Source organism: Ailuropoda melanoleuca, chromosome 1 (assembly GCF_002007445.2).
Source record: "Ailuropoda melanoleuca isolate Jingjing chromosome 1, ASM200744v2, whole genome shotgun sequence".
Lineage (NCBI taxonomy): Eukaryota > Metazoa > Chordata > Mammalia > Carnivora > Ursidae > Ailuropoda > Ailuropoda melanoleuca.
Genome location: NC_048218.1, coordinates 8,387,031 through 8,402,788, shown reverse-complemented (window position 1 = coordinate 8,402,788; position 15,758 = coordinate 8,387,031). Strand labels below are relative to the sequence as shown.

Sequence of the window (15,758 nt, the reverse complement as noted above, 5' to 3'; positions counted from 1 at the left end):
ATGTGTAATATCAGATGCTTTTGTTAACTTTGTACCTCAGATACCTGCTCTTTTTTCACCTGCTATTTATCCTGCCCTATCTACAAGATAGTTTGCAAACAGAATAGTTTGTCTTTTTGGGCCACACGCAGGTGAATCATAAATGAGTACTGCCTGATAGGAGCTTATAGTCTTAACAGGAAAGGTGAGACATGTGCATTACCAATGAGAAGTTGACAAGTACCATAGAAGGCAGGATCCAGTCCTGTTGGGAAGTCCGTAAGGAGAGATGACTTCTGGGTGGGGATGGGAAGGGAAATCTGGATCAGGGAAGTTCATGAATGATATTTGTGTAATAGGCCTTGAAGTATGGATTATATGCAGATGTACAGGAAACTGATTGATTCAGCTCCAGAGCAAATACATGAATGGGCATGATGGAGAATAGAGGAGGGAGGGGGAAGCTGGGTAATGAAGGATAGTCAACTCTGGTGACCTATAGGCTAATGTCAACACACAGAGGCCCAGGGCATGCAGAACTTCCAGGTGGTTTTGATTTAGAGTGCACAGTTTCTGAAGTTAAATCCAGCAGCAGGACTGTGAGTAAAGCGACCAATTAGAAGCCTGTATGATGTTCCTGCTCAAAGGTCTGAGAATAATGCTGGTGCGGGTGGAAAGCTTAAGGCACACATATAGGGCATTACTGATATAAAAGGTAGAAAGTATTTCCCTGCTTAAGGGTTTACCACCGATGGTAATGAAATTGAAGCAAAGTTCAGTGTACATATGTGAGTGACTCAGTAGTGAAATGCCAAGTATGTCATTGAGAAACATTGAAAAATAATAATTAAATTTAAATATGTTCACTTTTTGTCTTTTTTTTTTTTTTTTTCCTTTTCCTTTCTTGTTTTTAGAGACAAGGAAAAATTCAGGATCAGACAACCGGAAATGATCCCTCGGGTAATTAATGAAACCTTGCATTTTATAGCTGTGTGTTATTATTGGGTAGTGGCTAGTTGAACAAATAGTTTTAAAACTTAGCAGTTATATAACAAATTGAAGTGATTTTGTTCATTCAGTTCACATACTCCTTTTCTTATGCCCCTCCTTGCCTTCCTAGCCCAACAACTTCATTCAAACTGTTCAATTTTATTATTTAGTTGGGCTTCTTCTGAGGAAAGGTAGGCATTAAGAATCTTACCACCCAGGCACCTGGGTGGCTTATTCATTTAACTGTCTGACCCTGGGTTTTGGCTCAGGTGATGATCACAGGGTTGTGAGATGGAGCTGCAAGTTGGGCTCTCTGCTGGGCGTGGATCCTGCTTGGGATTCTCTCTCCCCCATCTCCCTCTGTGCCCCCCCACCAAAAAAAGGGGAAAAAAAATGAATCTTACTGTCACATAGGCAGTTAATGAAAAATTCACAGGAAGCCCTGGGGAGCCATGTTCTAGTACTAACCTGGACCAAAGCTACAGTGTTTTTCTTTCTCTTTGTTGACCATTTTCTTAGTGCTTAGTGGTGTTAAGGATCTTTTTCTGAGTGTATGGGTAGGCAGTTGTACTTCTTGTGTAAGGAAGTTTTGGTCTGCTGCAGATGTGTATGTTTGCTTTTAGTTACTTTGAAATGTTGTCTTAGGGCAAAGGCTGAGGGTTTGGAGGTGAGAACAGAACGAGGTGAAAAAGAATAGTGGGCTTATTCTAAAGGCAGTATCTTTGACTTTATTTTCTATTTCTTTCTTATAAAAATACAAGTTTTTAATTGTATTTTAGTAAGTCCTGTATAGTATAGGGTCAGTAAATCTTGCTGTAAAAGACCAGATAGTAAGTATTTTAGGCTTTGTGGGCCACATGGAGTCTCTGTTGTGTATTTTTCGTTTTGTTGTTTTGTTTACACCTTTAAAAATGCAAAACCATTGTGCTCACTTGCAGGTTGGATTTGGCTTATTGGCCTGATAGTGGCTCTTTGGTATAGCCTAAAGAATTTACATGGTTAGGATAGTTCTCAATGTTTTTTGGGATACGGGGCAAAGGGAAAAGAATATCTCGTGTTTTGGGACATGGCACATTAAAAAAAAGTCCTTTAAGAACGATTTTTTTTCTTCCAACAGATTAATGCTGAACTCTTGTTTCGGACAACCCCCGTGTCAGGTCAAAGCTTTTCTCCTGTGAAGGAGAGTGTTCCAAGAGGACATCTTTCAGAAGTGGCAAATACTTATGCAACAAGACTTATAAATAATCATCGAGGTTCACCCCAGTCTGAACCTGAAAGCAACAAGTCAGTGGCTAAAATGTTTTTCCAGTGGGGAATGAATATTAAACAGGGCCTTTACTTGACACTTCTATGGCAGTAATGCACTTCTAAGAAGTTGTAGTTTATATATGCATGTAAAAGGTCTTAAGGATAAGTTAATTTACTTTTATTATTTAAACTTACCCCTGGGGCGCCTGGGTGGCTCAGCCGTTAAGAGTCTGCCTTTGGCTCAGGTCATGATCCCAGGGTCCTGGGATCGAGCCCCACATCGGGCTCCCTGCTCGGCAGGAAGCTTGCTTCTCCCTCTCACATTCCCCTTGCTTGTGTTCCCTCTCTCGCTGTCTCTCTCTGTCAAATAAATAAATAAAAATCTTAAAAAAAAAAAATAAATAAAATAAACTTACCCCACCCATTTAAATCAATTTTTAAAATTCCAGTTGTAATCATTGTGGAATTTGATCAAATTTTCACCCCTTTGAAATTCTGTATAGTATAGAAATTCCTGCTTTTAAAATTACCAGTATCTTAAGAAAAACATAAAGCAGTTAATAGTAAACACTATAATGTCAGGTGTGACCCATGAGTTCTTAGCTTGTGGCAGGCTGTGTATTTTGAATGGTGGTTGGAGAAAGAAAGGTGTGAGTGATATGTAAATTGAACAGTTAGCTCTCTTGACTGGAATGGTCGGGGAAGGTTTGGGATGAGATAGTACTTGGTTTGGTTCCTGAAACTCTGAAAGCAGTACTCTGTGCGGACGGCCCGTTCAGAGGGAACAGAATGAATACAGGTGGAGAAGAAAACATGGTGCCAGTGAACTAGGGAATCAGACTGACTACACTTGGTCTTTTTTGTTAAAAGATAAACATTGAAACCAGGTTCCCTGAGATGATAGGATGGGATTTTCTGAGCGGTTTTGTAGCCTTCATTAAATTCTTAAAGGGATTTTTGACCTCCAAAAGGATTAGAAATAACTGCTTTTATGCATATATACATCAGGAGGGCATGTTCTAAAATAGTTTGCTGTTTGTAGCCTACCTTTTAGGGGCTTGTTTTGGGGCTGGATTGCTGCTTGTGTAACACACAAGAACTTGTGTGAATTTTTTTTAAATAGTCCCCTTAATGTTCTTGGCTTTTCTTCTTAAAGATGGTTCCAAACAAAGTAAGAAAAAGTGAAGTCTGTGAAGTTTACAGATAAAAGATAATGGAATTTCTTCCTCTTTTTTTTTTTTTTTCTTTTTTAAGGGAGAGGGGCAGAGCGAGAGTGGGGGGAGAGAGAGAATCTCAGGTTCCATGCCCAGCAGGGTGGGGTGGCTCAATCTCACAACCCTGAGATCCTGACATGAGCTGAATTCCAGAGTCCTGCAGTTAACCAACTGAGCCACCAGGTGCCCCTGGAATTTATTCTTTAAAGTGATTTATTCCATCCAAGTGGAAGAAGAGAAGAGAGAAATTGTTCATTAATTTTTAAAGCCTGAAGAATTTGAAATTTGAATTTGAGAAAAATACAAGCTTTTTTGCTTTTTTTTTTTTTTTTTTAAATATAAGCTTTAAAAATAAAGCCAAAGACTGGAAAGGTGGTACCTAAGCTAAGTCTTGAAAAAGACATGGGAATTAGCCTTATAAGAAAAATAATAGGGCAGCTCCCAGTTAAGTGATTAACTCCATGGACCCAAGCATGCTCCAAATTCAGAAGTATTGGGTACTTCTTAAGGCAGAAAAATGGGTGAGAACAGGAGGCTTGTTTGGGAGTTTAAGGAAGAGTAGTTCTTTAGACCTCTTCATAACCTGCCAAGTTGGCAATGTGGCTTTTCCTCCTCTGTCAGGAGGTAGGATGTTTTCCTTCTCGAGCAATTTCACTGCTGAAGATGTGGGTGAGCCACTGTTTTGAAAGAGGAGGGGTAAGGGAAAGTGAGTACTCAATGATGAGAACTCTCCCCACTGTACTTCCTCTCATGGGGGCCCCAGGGGAAAAGCCCTGGGTGGTGCTGACAGTTGGGACACCCTTGGCATCACAGGGCCAGGCCTCACTGCTTCTAGTTGGTCTCACCCTGAAATGTAAAGATAGGCAGACATCACTAGGTATACAAACTGAAACAAAGGGAATAGAGGAGACCCTGTGGGATTTACTGGGAGTGGGTAGGTGTGGAACAAACACATTTCTTAGAAAAGGTAAGTAGGTAGAGGGTAGAAAAAGGAAAAGACAATGTACAGGAGGGCCAACATCTGAATAAGGGAATTTCAGGATGGGATATCAGAAAAAACAAAGGGGAGAAAATAGTATGACTTAACTTCCACTAAATACACAGCAAAAACGTCAGGAAAAAGATCCATTCTAAGAAACATGAAATTTTCGAACACCATGGAAAATAGTTTTTTAAGGAGGGGAAAACACAAGTTACCTTCAAAAAGATCAGGAATCAGAATGCCAGGAACACCAAATGGTACATAACAATGGAATGTTGCTTCTAAAGTTTGAGAAAGTAATTTCCAACCTGGAAGTCTATATAAAAACCAAGCCAGCAATAAAATTGAGAAGTGAGTAAAGACACGTTCATCATGTAACCTTTCACATTTTTTATGTCCTGTGTACTGTCGCTCAAGATTTTATTGGAGATTGTGCCCCCTCAATTTGAGAGAGTAAAGCCAAGAAACAGAAGAACCTTTCCTGAGATGGAGGGGAGGGGAGGGCTCACAAGCAACAAACCAGTGCAGATAACCCGCTGAGGGAGGCAAAAAGTATCAATTGGTGGTAAATTCACGGAAAACTGAGTCGATGAGGAAATGAGGCAGTTTTTAATGCCAAGAAAATGGAAGGATAGGGTGTACTGGTTTAGTTTGTGGCTCACCTCTGATCATCAAGCATTGATAAATATTACGGTGAGCAGATGGGAACAGCAGAGCCATTCCCTAAGCGCTAGACCGCGAGGAACAGAACCGGGGCGGGGTGGGGGGGCGGCATTCCCATCTTGCCGTGTATTTATTGAGGTGCCCAGAGGACATCAAGTGAAGGGATGGGGATGTTTGGCAGTATGCAGAGCTGCTACTTTTAAGCAAGCTAAGTAGTCTAATTGTTTCCTTGGCTGTACAGGAGAAAGTCCTCTCTACATTAAATCGTTGAGCACTACTGTGTAACCATTTTTTTAAATGAGCACAGACATTTCTTAGAATTTCAAGATTGATTACTTCAAGGTCATCTATTTTGTTCATTTCTGTATTTTATAGTCTTATATTTTATATATTAAATTTATTTCCAGCCTGAAACGGAGACTTTCTACTCGTTCCTCCATTTTGAATGCCAAGACTCGGAGATTGAGTAATCAAGCATTTGAAAATTCATCTTATAAAGATGATGATGATGAAGATGTCATCATCTTAGAAGAAAACAGTACTCCCAAACCTGCGGTAGATCATGACATCGAAGTGAAATCAGAACAGAGTCTCGTCGAGCAAAGTGGTCATCAGGTCGAGGCTGTGGCTGATAAGGAACCTTGTGCCCAGACTGGTTCATCAGGCGTCTCATCATCCAGGTGTGATCAGGGCACTACTGCGGCCACCCAGACTGAGGCCCCGAGTGTAGTTGTTAAAAAGGAAGAAGCGCTTGAGGATGAGATAGACGCGCGAAACGACGCTGCTGTGCCGCCAGCCTGTGTGGAAGCCGAAGGGAAGACACAGGAAACCCAGGAAACCTTTGATAAATCTGCGGGTGATGCTAGTTGCCACTTAAATGAACTGAGAAATGAGCTGCTTCTAGTTACCCAAGAAAGAGAAAATTATAAAAGACAGTGTAATATGTTTACTGACCAAATCAAAGTGTTACAGCAGAGGATACTGGAAATGAACGACAAATACGTGAAGAAGGAAACTTGCCATCAGTCTACCGAAACGGATGCTGTGTTTTTACTTGAAAGTATTAATGGCAAATCTGAAAGTCCAGACCATGTGGTGTCTCAGTATCGGCAAGCTTTGGAGGAAATAGAAAGGCTGAAAAAACAGTGTAGTGCTTTGCAGCATGTGAAGTCCGAATGCAGTCAGTGTGCCAGTAATGAGAGCAAAAGTGAAGTGGACGAAATGGTTGTGCAGCTTGATGACGTGTTTAGACAGCTGGACAAGTGCACTGTGGAGAGGGACCAGTATAAAAGTGAGGTGAGTGTATCATTCCGCATGGTGAGAGTCGTGGGAGTCCCACGGTGTCTAAAGCACAAAGAACTGCCAGTTGCTAGATTGGAGTAAATTACTTAATATTTCCAAGTATTGACTATGTATTGCCCCACTGCTTCTCAGCTGGGGACTGGTCCTCCTGGGGGCACATGGAAATGTGTGTTGAGGAGATGGGCATTGCTAGAATTTAATGGGTGGTGACCAGGTATGGTAATTTCCTGTAGGATACTGGAAATTGCTGTGTAATGAAGGATTGTCCTGGTCCAGATACTGTTCTCATTCCCACTGAGCGAGCCAGTCAGTTGCTAAATATAAGGAACGTCACATACATTAGTAATAGGCCTTGCAGTAACCGTACAAGGTAGATGATGGTGTCCTCATTTTATAGATGCACCCTGTATTAGTTACGAGTAGGTCTATTGGCAGGTGACAGAAAACACCATAGAACCGTGACAGTTCCACAGGCATCCGAGACAACAGGCTCCTGCATTGTTGCTTCGCTTCTCAGCGTGCCATTATGGTCAGAGGTGGCATCCAGGTCCAGTCCTCATATAGGTATGTTCCAAGCAGCAGGAAAGAGGAGGGGCGAGGTTCCTAAAAGTTGCTGATATTCCACCGTCAGAACTTAGTCACCTGGCTAATGTAGTGTAGTGTTTATTCAGGGGTCCTTCTACTGAGGAAGGAAGGAGGAGAAAAATGGTAGATGTTAGGAGGCTGGTAGTCCCTGTATAGCCTCCATTCAGATTTGGAGAGCCCCTTTTAGAAACATGTATTTATGTATTGTATTAATGTATTTGATAGGGTTTTTCTTCCAGAGAATTTGGAAAAAACAGGGTGGTGCTGTACTGCTCCTTCTGGAAGCTCATTCAAACATTCATCTTGATGTATTGGCTTAGTGTTAGATGACAAAATATATAAAAATCCATATGAGCTTTCGGTTATAACTTAGAGGTGGTGGAGTGCGCAAGAAATGAAAGCCACTGTGACGTCGACGTAATTTAGGCGTTTTTATCTTGGTTTTCCAGTTTTTGGTACCATTTGTTTACAGTCAAGTGGTAATTAACATTTCATATTCTTTGAATGTGACAAGATGTGGAGGTGAAACTAAAATGAAGCTTTGTTTATAGAAAGCTATTGTGGGTAGGTTTTTTTGCCCTCTTTTGATGGTAATTTTCATCAAGCAGGATTTTCTCCATTTCTTAGCTTAAATTTGTACTTTGGAATTATTAGTATTTTTAAGTTTAATTTTAGCATTAGTATTTTTAAGTTTTATTTTTATTAGTTAATTTTTAAGTTTATTTTAATTTTACAGTTACGATTTTTTTTTTGTCAGGTTGAATTACTGGAAATGGAAAAATCACAAATCCGTTCACAATGTGAAGAACTGAAAACTGAAATTGAACAATTAAAATCAACAAATCAGCAGTTAGGAGCAGATGTTTCAACTTCAAGTAACATTGAGGAGTCTGTAAATTATACTGACGGGGAAAGGTAATATTACATGGGGAAAAGTGCAAATTGAGTTAGATATCTATCAAAGAACGTGGTGAATTTGGCCATGACTAGAAGACAAGGGACTATTTCATGAAACTTAATTTTTCAGCTGGATTTCTTTTAATTTTGTACTTGCCATTTCTTTATGGTTTTCTGTCCTCATTTTACTACATGCCACCCCCAATGTCAACTTTTAGGTAATCACAAAATTACTAGAAATTACTGTAGTACAGGTGATCAGTAGGAAGAAGTTCTGTGAAAACAAGACAATACCCTATCTTAGTAATATATATAATGGGCTTGGGGTTTTCTTTTGATTTTGAGCGTGGGGGAGGCAGACATTCACGTGGGAAGAGATGGTGGTGCTCGTGGTGTGTTGATGACTTACCATCCGAAAGTAGTCATTAAAGCCTAAAACTGGGCGATTCTTCCTGCTCATACAGTATGACTTCAAACCTAAAAGGCACTGCTGTTGAAAAATCATCTCCTACCATCCTCACTTGACGTCAATTATATTATTACCTTGTTTTTTAAGTTAAGTTTTTAAAGGATTTCAGTAAAGCTGTTCATGGAGATGGAGTAGAGCAGTACATAAAAGCCTAGAGGGTTACAGTCAGAAGAAAATCCCAAGTGGTGTTTCTCACAATGGGAACCACAGCATCTGTGGTGCTTGTAGAAATGAAGATGCTTGGCCCACGGGGCAGCTTATTAAATTGGAAACTTTTAAACAATCCCAGATAATTCTCTTACTGACGTTTGGGTAACTGATGATCGATTATTTATTTATTTATTTAAACTGATTTCTTAAACCTGTGCTTTCCAAAGTAGTATAGGAGTATGTGGCTATGGACACTTGAAATCTAGCTAGTCCGAACTGAGATGTGCTTAACGTATAAAATAAAATATAAAATTTTGAAGCCTTAGTAAGAAAAAGAATGTAAAATACCTCAACAATAGTATTTTGTATAAGATTTTTTTTTTTTAAGATTTTTTTTTTTTTTTTTTTTTATTTGACAGAGATAGACAGCCAGCGAGAGAAGGAACACAAGCAGGGGGAGTGGGAGGAGGAAGAAGCAGGCTCCCAGCGGAGGAGCCCGATGTGGGACTCGATCCCGTAACGCCGGGATCACGCCCTGAGCCGAAGGCAGACGCCTAACGACTGCACTACCCAGGCGCCCCTCAATAATAGTATTTTGATTTTGTGATGAAATAATATTTTAGTTACATTGGGTTAAATATATAGAACTGCAATTAAATTTACAGCTGCATTTTGCTTGTGACCGTGGCTATGTGAACATTTTAAACTCCGTATGGAGCTCACAGTATTTCTCTTGGACAGTGCAGTTCTGTACACTAAAAATAAGAATCTGTGGCAGGTCCCGTAGATAGGAAAATTAGCTAGGGACAATCAGAAGACTTAAAGGAAATGAGATGAAGAGGATCACTGGGTCATATGAGTCTTTTATGTACTTTTCATATAGTTTGTGGTTACAAGAATTCGGGACATTCTTGGTAAGGATATAGGATGGATAACAACTTCTGGAAAGCAAAGCAGAAAAGTGTTTGAACTATGGGCCTGTGGTCAAAGATGAGTGAGGAAGCTTGAACAAAAAAATGGCTGGAGTGGGAATGATGTAAACTTTTATCCAGGGGCCAATGGAACTTACAATCCAAGCTCACAAAACATGTTTTAAATCACATTACTGTGCATTGTCAACTTAGAGATAAACATCTTGCCTCTTCAGACAAGTATCTGAGATCAGTATCTAAGCTAAACGTGGGCTGCTTATATGGGAGAGTGGCAGAATAAGAGCAACTAACATTCAGTTCCCATGTTTCACTCAGTCTTTGAAGCAAAGACTGCTGAATGGTTGTAGGTCTTCAAAAAGTTTCGGGTGTTGGGGTGCGTGGGTGGCTCAGTTGGGTGAACATCCGACTTTTGATCTCAGCTCAGGTCTTAATCTCAGGGTCGTGAGTTTGGGTCCCATCTAGACTTAAAAAAAAGTGTAGGATGTTGATATTCAGATATATACATGTGTATAAATTTAGAAGGAATGATAATGATCATCTAATCCAGGGATTCCCAGTGTTTTCAGCAAAGCACCATTCCCTATAAACGCATAGTAAAATGGATCATCAGTGAACTTTAGCATATGTGAAAGGTTCAGAAAAGTCTTGATTTCAAAAACTGTTTAACATTATGTAGCCCAGGGGTGCCTATGTGGCTCAGTCGTTAAGCGTCTGCCTTCAGCTCAGGGTGTGATCCCAGGGTCCTGGAATCGAGCCCCGCATCGGGCTCCTCCACTATGAGCCTGCTTCTTCCTCTCCCACTCCTGCTTGTGTTCCCTCTCTCACTGGCTGTCTCTCTCTCTGTCAAATGAATAAATAAATAAAATCTTTAAAAAAAAAAATGATGTAGCCCAAAATTCTGTAAGCTTACTTGACCACAGAACCATTTCTCTTTCACACAAGGGAGGATATCTCATAGAACATGTTTTAGAAAACAGGTCAGTTTTTATTTTCCTCAAAAGCTGAAATTCAGGGAAATACATTCTTACTCTGTAAACCAGTGTTCTCACTAGTATATCACTGCTGTTTTCCAGGTGACAATATTTTATATTATAAATAACACTTTGTAATTATATGTATTTTAGCAGTCCATGATTTCTCCGATAGCAAGTTAAAATCATATTAGTTAGAACCAAACAGCCACTAGGTTTATGAAAAACACTCTACTTACCAAGAGATACTTAATTATTAAGTTAAATCACAGATCATTAAAGTAAGTGAATTCCTGTTTCTCTTTAATTTTAGGCCCCACGTGAATATTAAACTGTTATAATGTTCATCTAATAGACGTAATATTTGTGTTTGCAGCCTCAAGCTTCGATCTCTTCGAGTTAACGTAGGTCAGCTGTTGGCCATGATTGTACCTGATCTCGATCTTCAGCAAGTGAATTATGATGTCGATGTGGTTGATGAAATTTTAGGACAAGTTGTCGAACAAATGAGTGAAATCAGTAGTACTTAAAGTCTGTTTTATGTGAGAAAATAAAAATATTTGTTCAGTCCTGTGGTTGTATAGCTTTCAGAATGGAAACACTTTTGTTTTATAGATATGACAGGTGACAGACTGAAGAACCATGATCTTTACTGTATTCTATGCATTCAAGTGTGGTCACAAGTACTGTGGGCGCACTTGTCATACCTTTTGAAATTCCTGAGAATCATTCTTACTGAACAGCTGAACACCTAACTCATGATTCTGTTTTGAAGTGTAAATGCTGTAATTAAGTCTGCACATATTTTTTTATTACCCTAGAGGACTTAAGTGTTTTTCACCAAGAGCTTTTCAGGTTGCCCTTAACCTTTGTGCAATTTTTTCTGGTTCCCAAAGTGTATTTTTCTCTGAAGTGAGGGCCGTGCCATATACAAATGGAAATGTTACCTTTGATTTTCATACAGAAAAGTTTGAACAGGATTTTTAAAAAATGGAATTACGCTCCTGATAAGTTGTAAGTGAATTGATCATTAATGTTTCTTTTCTATAAATTCTTATCTCCTAAAATATTTTGTTCATGGAATTAAGGTAAGCAGAAACTCTCCATCCATTTTGTCAGGATTTTCCTTGTGCTGAGATTGCCAATCATGGTTAAATGCAGTGTTTTTATAGAACAAAGAAATGATCTTTAGTATAAAAAAGCATCAAAAATATTAAATGTTCCACCGCGTTTACTTTGGAGCCCATTTTTGGCTGTTTAGTCAGCATGGAGTGGGCACAATAATTGTTTAATATTTCTTTTTGTGAAATTTCCTGTACAGCCTTTTGTAGGATTACTACAGGTTAATGAGAGTTGAGGAAGACAATCTTTCTCAAACAGTACAGATACTTTTCATTATATTAAGAGCTAAGTGTTTTATGTCCTGGAGGTAAGCAGCAAACTGCCCTGGGATTATAGTATTACATGCCATAAAAATTACGCTTTATTGGTCCCTTGTTTGTGCAATTTTAAAGAGATGGCTTTCTATTAAGTATAACTATGTATATATAATTAAGAATCGTATTTTCCACAACTGAAATGTGCATTATTTTTTTTCAAAGTTTTATCATTGCTATTTATTTTTACTTTTGTTTCTGAACATTCAATACATGTTTCTTTTGTATGTATGCCTAATTACATGTCTTTCATATACAATATTAAATTTTTACTGTACATTAACTTCTAGAAAAAGCAAATAAATGAAGGTTGTTTTTATTTGCTTGATAAAGTAATTGAAAGTGTATTTTTGGTATGAAGCTGGTTTTCTGTCCTAATTGTATCTGCCCAAATTTTAAAATATCTTGTAATAAAATAAAAATATATATGATGGCTAACTCCAGATATTACTTTTAAAGAATTCTATATTCAGATTATATTTGGAAACTGAAACTGTCCACTGAAGACCCTCAAGTTGAGCTCATTTTAAAATCTGTATTAATTACAAGTTCTGTTCAGGAGACCAAGACAGTTTCCATTAAGACTCTAAAAACTGAGCTCATCTTGAGAGAGTGCGTGCGTGCGTGTGTACGTGTATTTTACACTCAAGAAGAGACTTTCTTCTGTAAATCATTTAGCCTAAAGAAACCTTGCTCAAATGATAGCCACAATGTAGAGCATGTCTGAGTTTGTGAATATTTATGTAGCGGTTCTTTCTGGAATTTGCTATTTTTCCCGGCCTTTGGGTTATATTCTTGCAAAAATATATCTTTTATATGGCTGTTACCTTGCTTTTAATGGGAAAGTTAGTCACAGGAATAGTAAATTTGCTTGCTACATCAATTCTTTGGAAGTACTTACATATTTTTCATCCTTTAAGAAAATATTGTCAAGATACGATTGTTTGAAAATGTAGCTAACAACATTTAACAGAACAACAACATGGGTTTTCATGTATGTATCATATTTAGGTAGAGATATCTATCTTTTGTTGTTGAGTTAAATTTGTAAAAGGCTAGTGGGAGGACAGTGGTGTTTAAACTAATTATTACTTTAAAACAAAAACAGTGTGAGGAAGTAAACTGGCATAGTCCACAATCCCTACAGACGGGACCCACTGTCATTAGCATTCACACAGCAGGAGTGGGGTGTGGCGTATTGTGTCTTTTGTTTAGGCCTCAAATTTAATGTGGGCAGGTACTGCTGGGGACTCTGCCTATGGTCTCAGACACTTAATTCTTTCGATCAAGAGCCCATTAGTTCATTACTTGTCGTTGAAGAATAATTAAAGTGATACATCTGGTGGTTTTCACCTCTGGCTGCCTATTAGAATCACCTGGGGAGTTTTTAGGACTCCCCCTGCAAGGATGCACCCCATACAAATTAAGTCAGAGTCTGTGTTTGGGCCCAGATATTTTTTTAAGGCCTCCCAGTATGCCATCAGAGCTGAGAACCATTGATCTTTACCTTCCTGTGATGAGTGTTTACAAATGTTAAACTCAGTGGGTTCCTGAAGCAAACTCCGGATTTGCATGGCCACTTTCTCACTGGGGCGAGCAAGGAGGGGAAAGGGAAGCAGAGTTGGTGCCCAAGTTAGAAATGTAAATGGGACAGAATGATACAAAGTGAAAAGACTTACCCACTGCTTCCCTAAATTTAACCACTGTTGCTTTTTGTGTGTCCTTCCAAAAAATATTAGCTGCATACATATGCACATTCATATATATGCATTCAGTTTATATTCAATTTTGTATCTTTATATTTGATTATATATTTGTAATCTCAAGTTTTCACAAAGGTGGTACACTATATAATTGGTTATCTTGACATTTCCATGTTACTTTTAAACAGGTTTGGTAACATTCTATGATCTGCATATGCTCCTAACACTCATTTATTTCTCATGTTTTGACATTACAAAATACACTACGTGAAAGTCAGTACACACCACACACACTTTGACAAGTATACCCAGAGTGTAAATTCTTTGCAGTGAATATTGATAGGTCAAAGAGTGTATGCTATGTAACTTTTAATAAATGTTACCATGCAAAAATGAATTTAAACTCCTATGAAAAATAAATGTATGAGTGTTTTTTTCTTCTTTCCATCAAACTTACTAATCTGACGTGAAAAAAATGACAGCCTGCATTCTTTGTCTCAGTTGAACATGCTTTCATGTTTTATTGACCATTGTAATTTCTTTTTTCTGTGTACTATGTCATGTTGTTTGCCTGTTCTTTTCTATTGGGTTCTTTGTCTTAACTGCTTTAAAGAAGCTAAAAGCCTGTGCTAATGTAGCCACAAACACCACCCAGACAACTAGCTTTCAGGAAATTCACAGGTTAAATCTTTGTACACTGTCTCAAATACTGGAGAGGAGTGAGAGACCCACTGGGTTCATGTTTTTCCATATATTTGTCTTTTTGATATTGGCCGCAGTTCAGAAAAGGAATGCTGTTAATATCCACCTGGTGTAGAAGGACATCTGTATATGTGATATTTAGAATTAAATTTTGTGATCACAGAGTTAATTTCCATATCCTGGCCTATAGGGAGAAAGTCAAGACCAGAGGAGGGAGTCTTGGTAAATCAAGCCATTCAGACACAGGTGGTTATTAAAGGAGTGCAGTCACAGAGAAGGAATTAGCTCTTATAAGCCTGGAGTGTGAGTCACAACTCCAGTAAGTTAGTTTTGTACACAAACATTGTAATCATGAGTTGTGAGTAAAGGCAGTTTCCTATTTCATGCATGTACAAGTTTAACCCCAGGCTTCCTTGTTAATTTCTTGCAAAGCAGTCGGGACACAATATCATGGTAACACTATATAGAACAAGTTTAAATTTGACTCAGTAACTTTTACCCCAGCCAGACTAATACTTAGGTTATGAGTGTCTTCACTATGCAACTATCCAGAATTCTGCTGCAATCTTCATAACAAAATGTAATGGTGCTTTATATTCACAAAGTATGTGAGTCAACAGCCTTGCTAATCTATGGTTTTCCTGATAAATGCTGTTGACAGTTGTGGCCAGTGTTTTGAAAGTCAGTACTGTGATCTAAACCAAGGCTGACGTAAAGTAGTTTGTGTTTATAATGTGCTCATGGACGTAGCTGAGCTGCTGCAGAGCATTGTTGCCAGTTTGCTGTAGCACCTCTGGCAGATGGTTCTGGGGGAGAGGTGCTCATGGACCACGGAAATGGAAACTAACAGGGGTGTGAGTTGACTAACCAGCCAACAACAAGAGAAGTGACACAGTCTCACGTAACTACACCTGTTACCTCTTTTCCTGGTAGGGAAATACAGGGGTCTAGCACAATAATTTCTTATATATCATTAAGTAGTAATTATAATACATAATTACGTTATAAAATATGTAATCCTAGTATTCTGCACTACTCACTGTAATCACTCAACCAATAGTTTCTCACTTCCCACTAATTTGCTGTGTTCTTAAATTGATTTTTTTCAGTATCAGATATTTTAAACTCTGGGAATTTCCAAATTATACCAAAATAGAGAAACTGGGGTGCCTAGGTGGCTCAGTCGGTTAACCGTCTACCTTCGGCTCAGGTCATGATCCCAGGGTCCTGGGACGGAGCCCCGTGTCAGGCTCCTGGGACGGAGCCCCGTGTCAGGCTCCCTGCTCAGCAGGAGTCTGCTCCCTCTGTCCCTCCCCCTGCTCGTGCACCTGTGCTCCCTCTCTCCCTCCCTCTCTCTCTCAAATAAATAAATCTTTTTAAAAAATCGGGAAACTATTGTAATGAACTCCCATGTACCCATCACCCTGCTTCAACATTTTCAACTCATGGTCAATCTTGTTTTATCTATACCCCCATTTACTTAAACACCTTCCATAATATTTTTCATGTGTGTGTTACAAATATTAACTCATTTT

At 38.8% G+C, this 15,758-nt stretch overlaps 1 protein-coding gene across 1 annotated transcript in view; it reads left to right on the top strand.

The window, feature by feature from the left end:
- The window catches only part of MORC3 (MORC family CW-type zinc finger 3), a 41,296-nt gene extending 29,035 nt beyond the window's left edge, over positions 1-12,261 (top strand). The window contains exons 13-17 of the mRNA XM_034655692.1: positions 894-939; positions 2,087-2,253; positions 5,484-6,372; positions 7,721-7,878; positions 10,759-12,261. Coding sequence (XP_034511583.1) covers positions 894-939; positions 2,087-2,253; positions 5,484-6,372; positions 7,721-7,878; positions 10,759-10,912 — 1,414 coding nt within the window. The 3' untranslated portion in view covers positions 10,913-12,261. The remainder of the gene's footprint in view (positions 1-893; positions 940-2,086; positions 2,254-5,483; positions 6,373-7,720; positions 7,879-10,758) is intronic.
- The last annotated feature ends 3,497 nt before the right edge of the window (positions 12,262-15,758 follow it).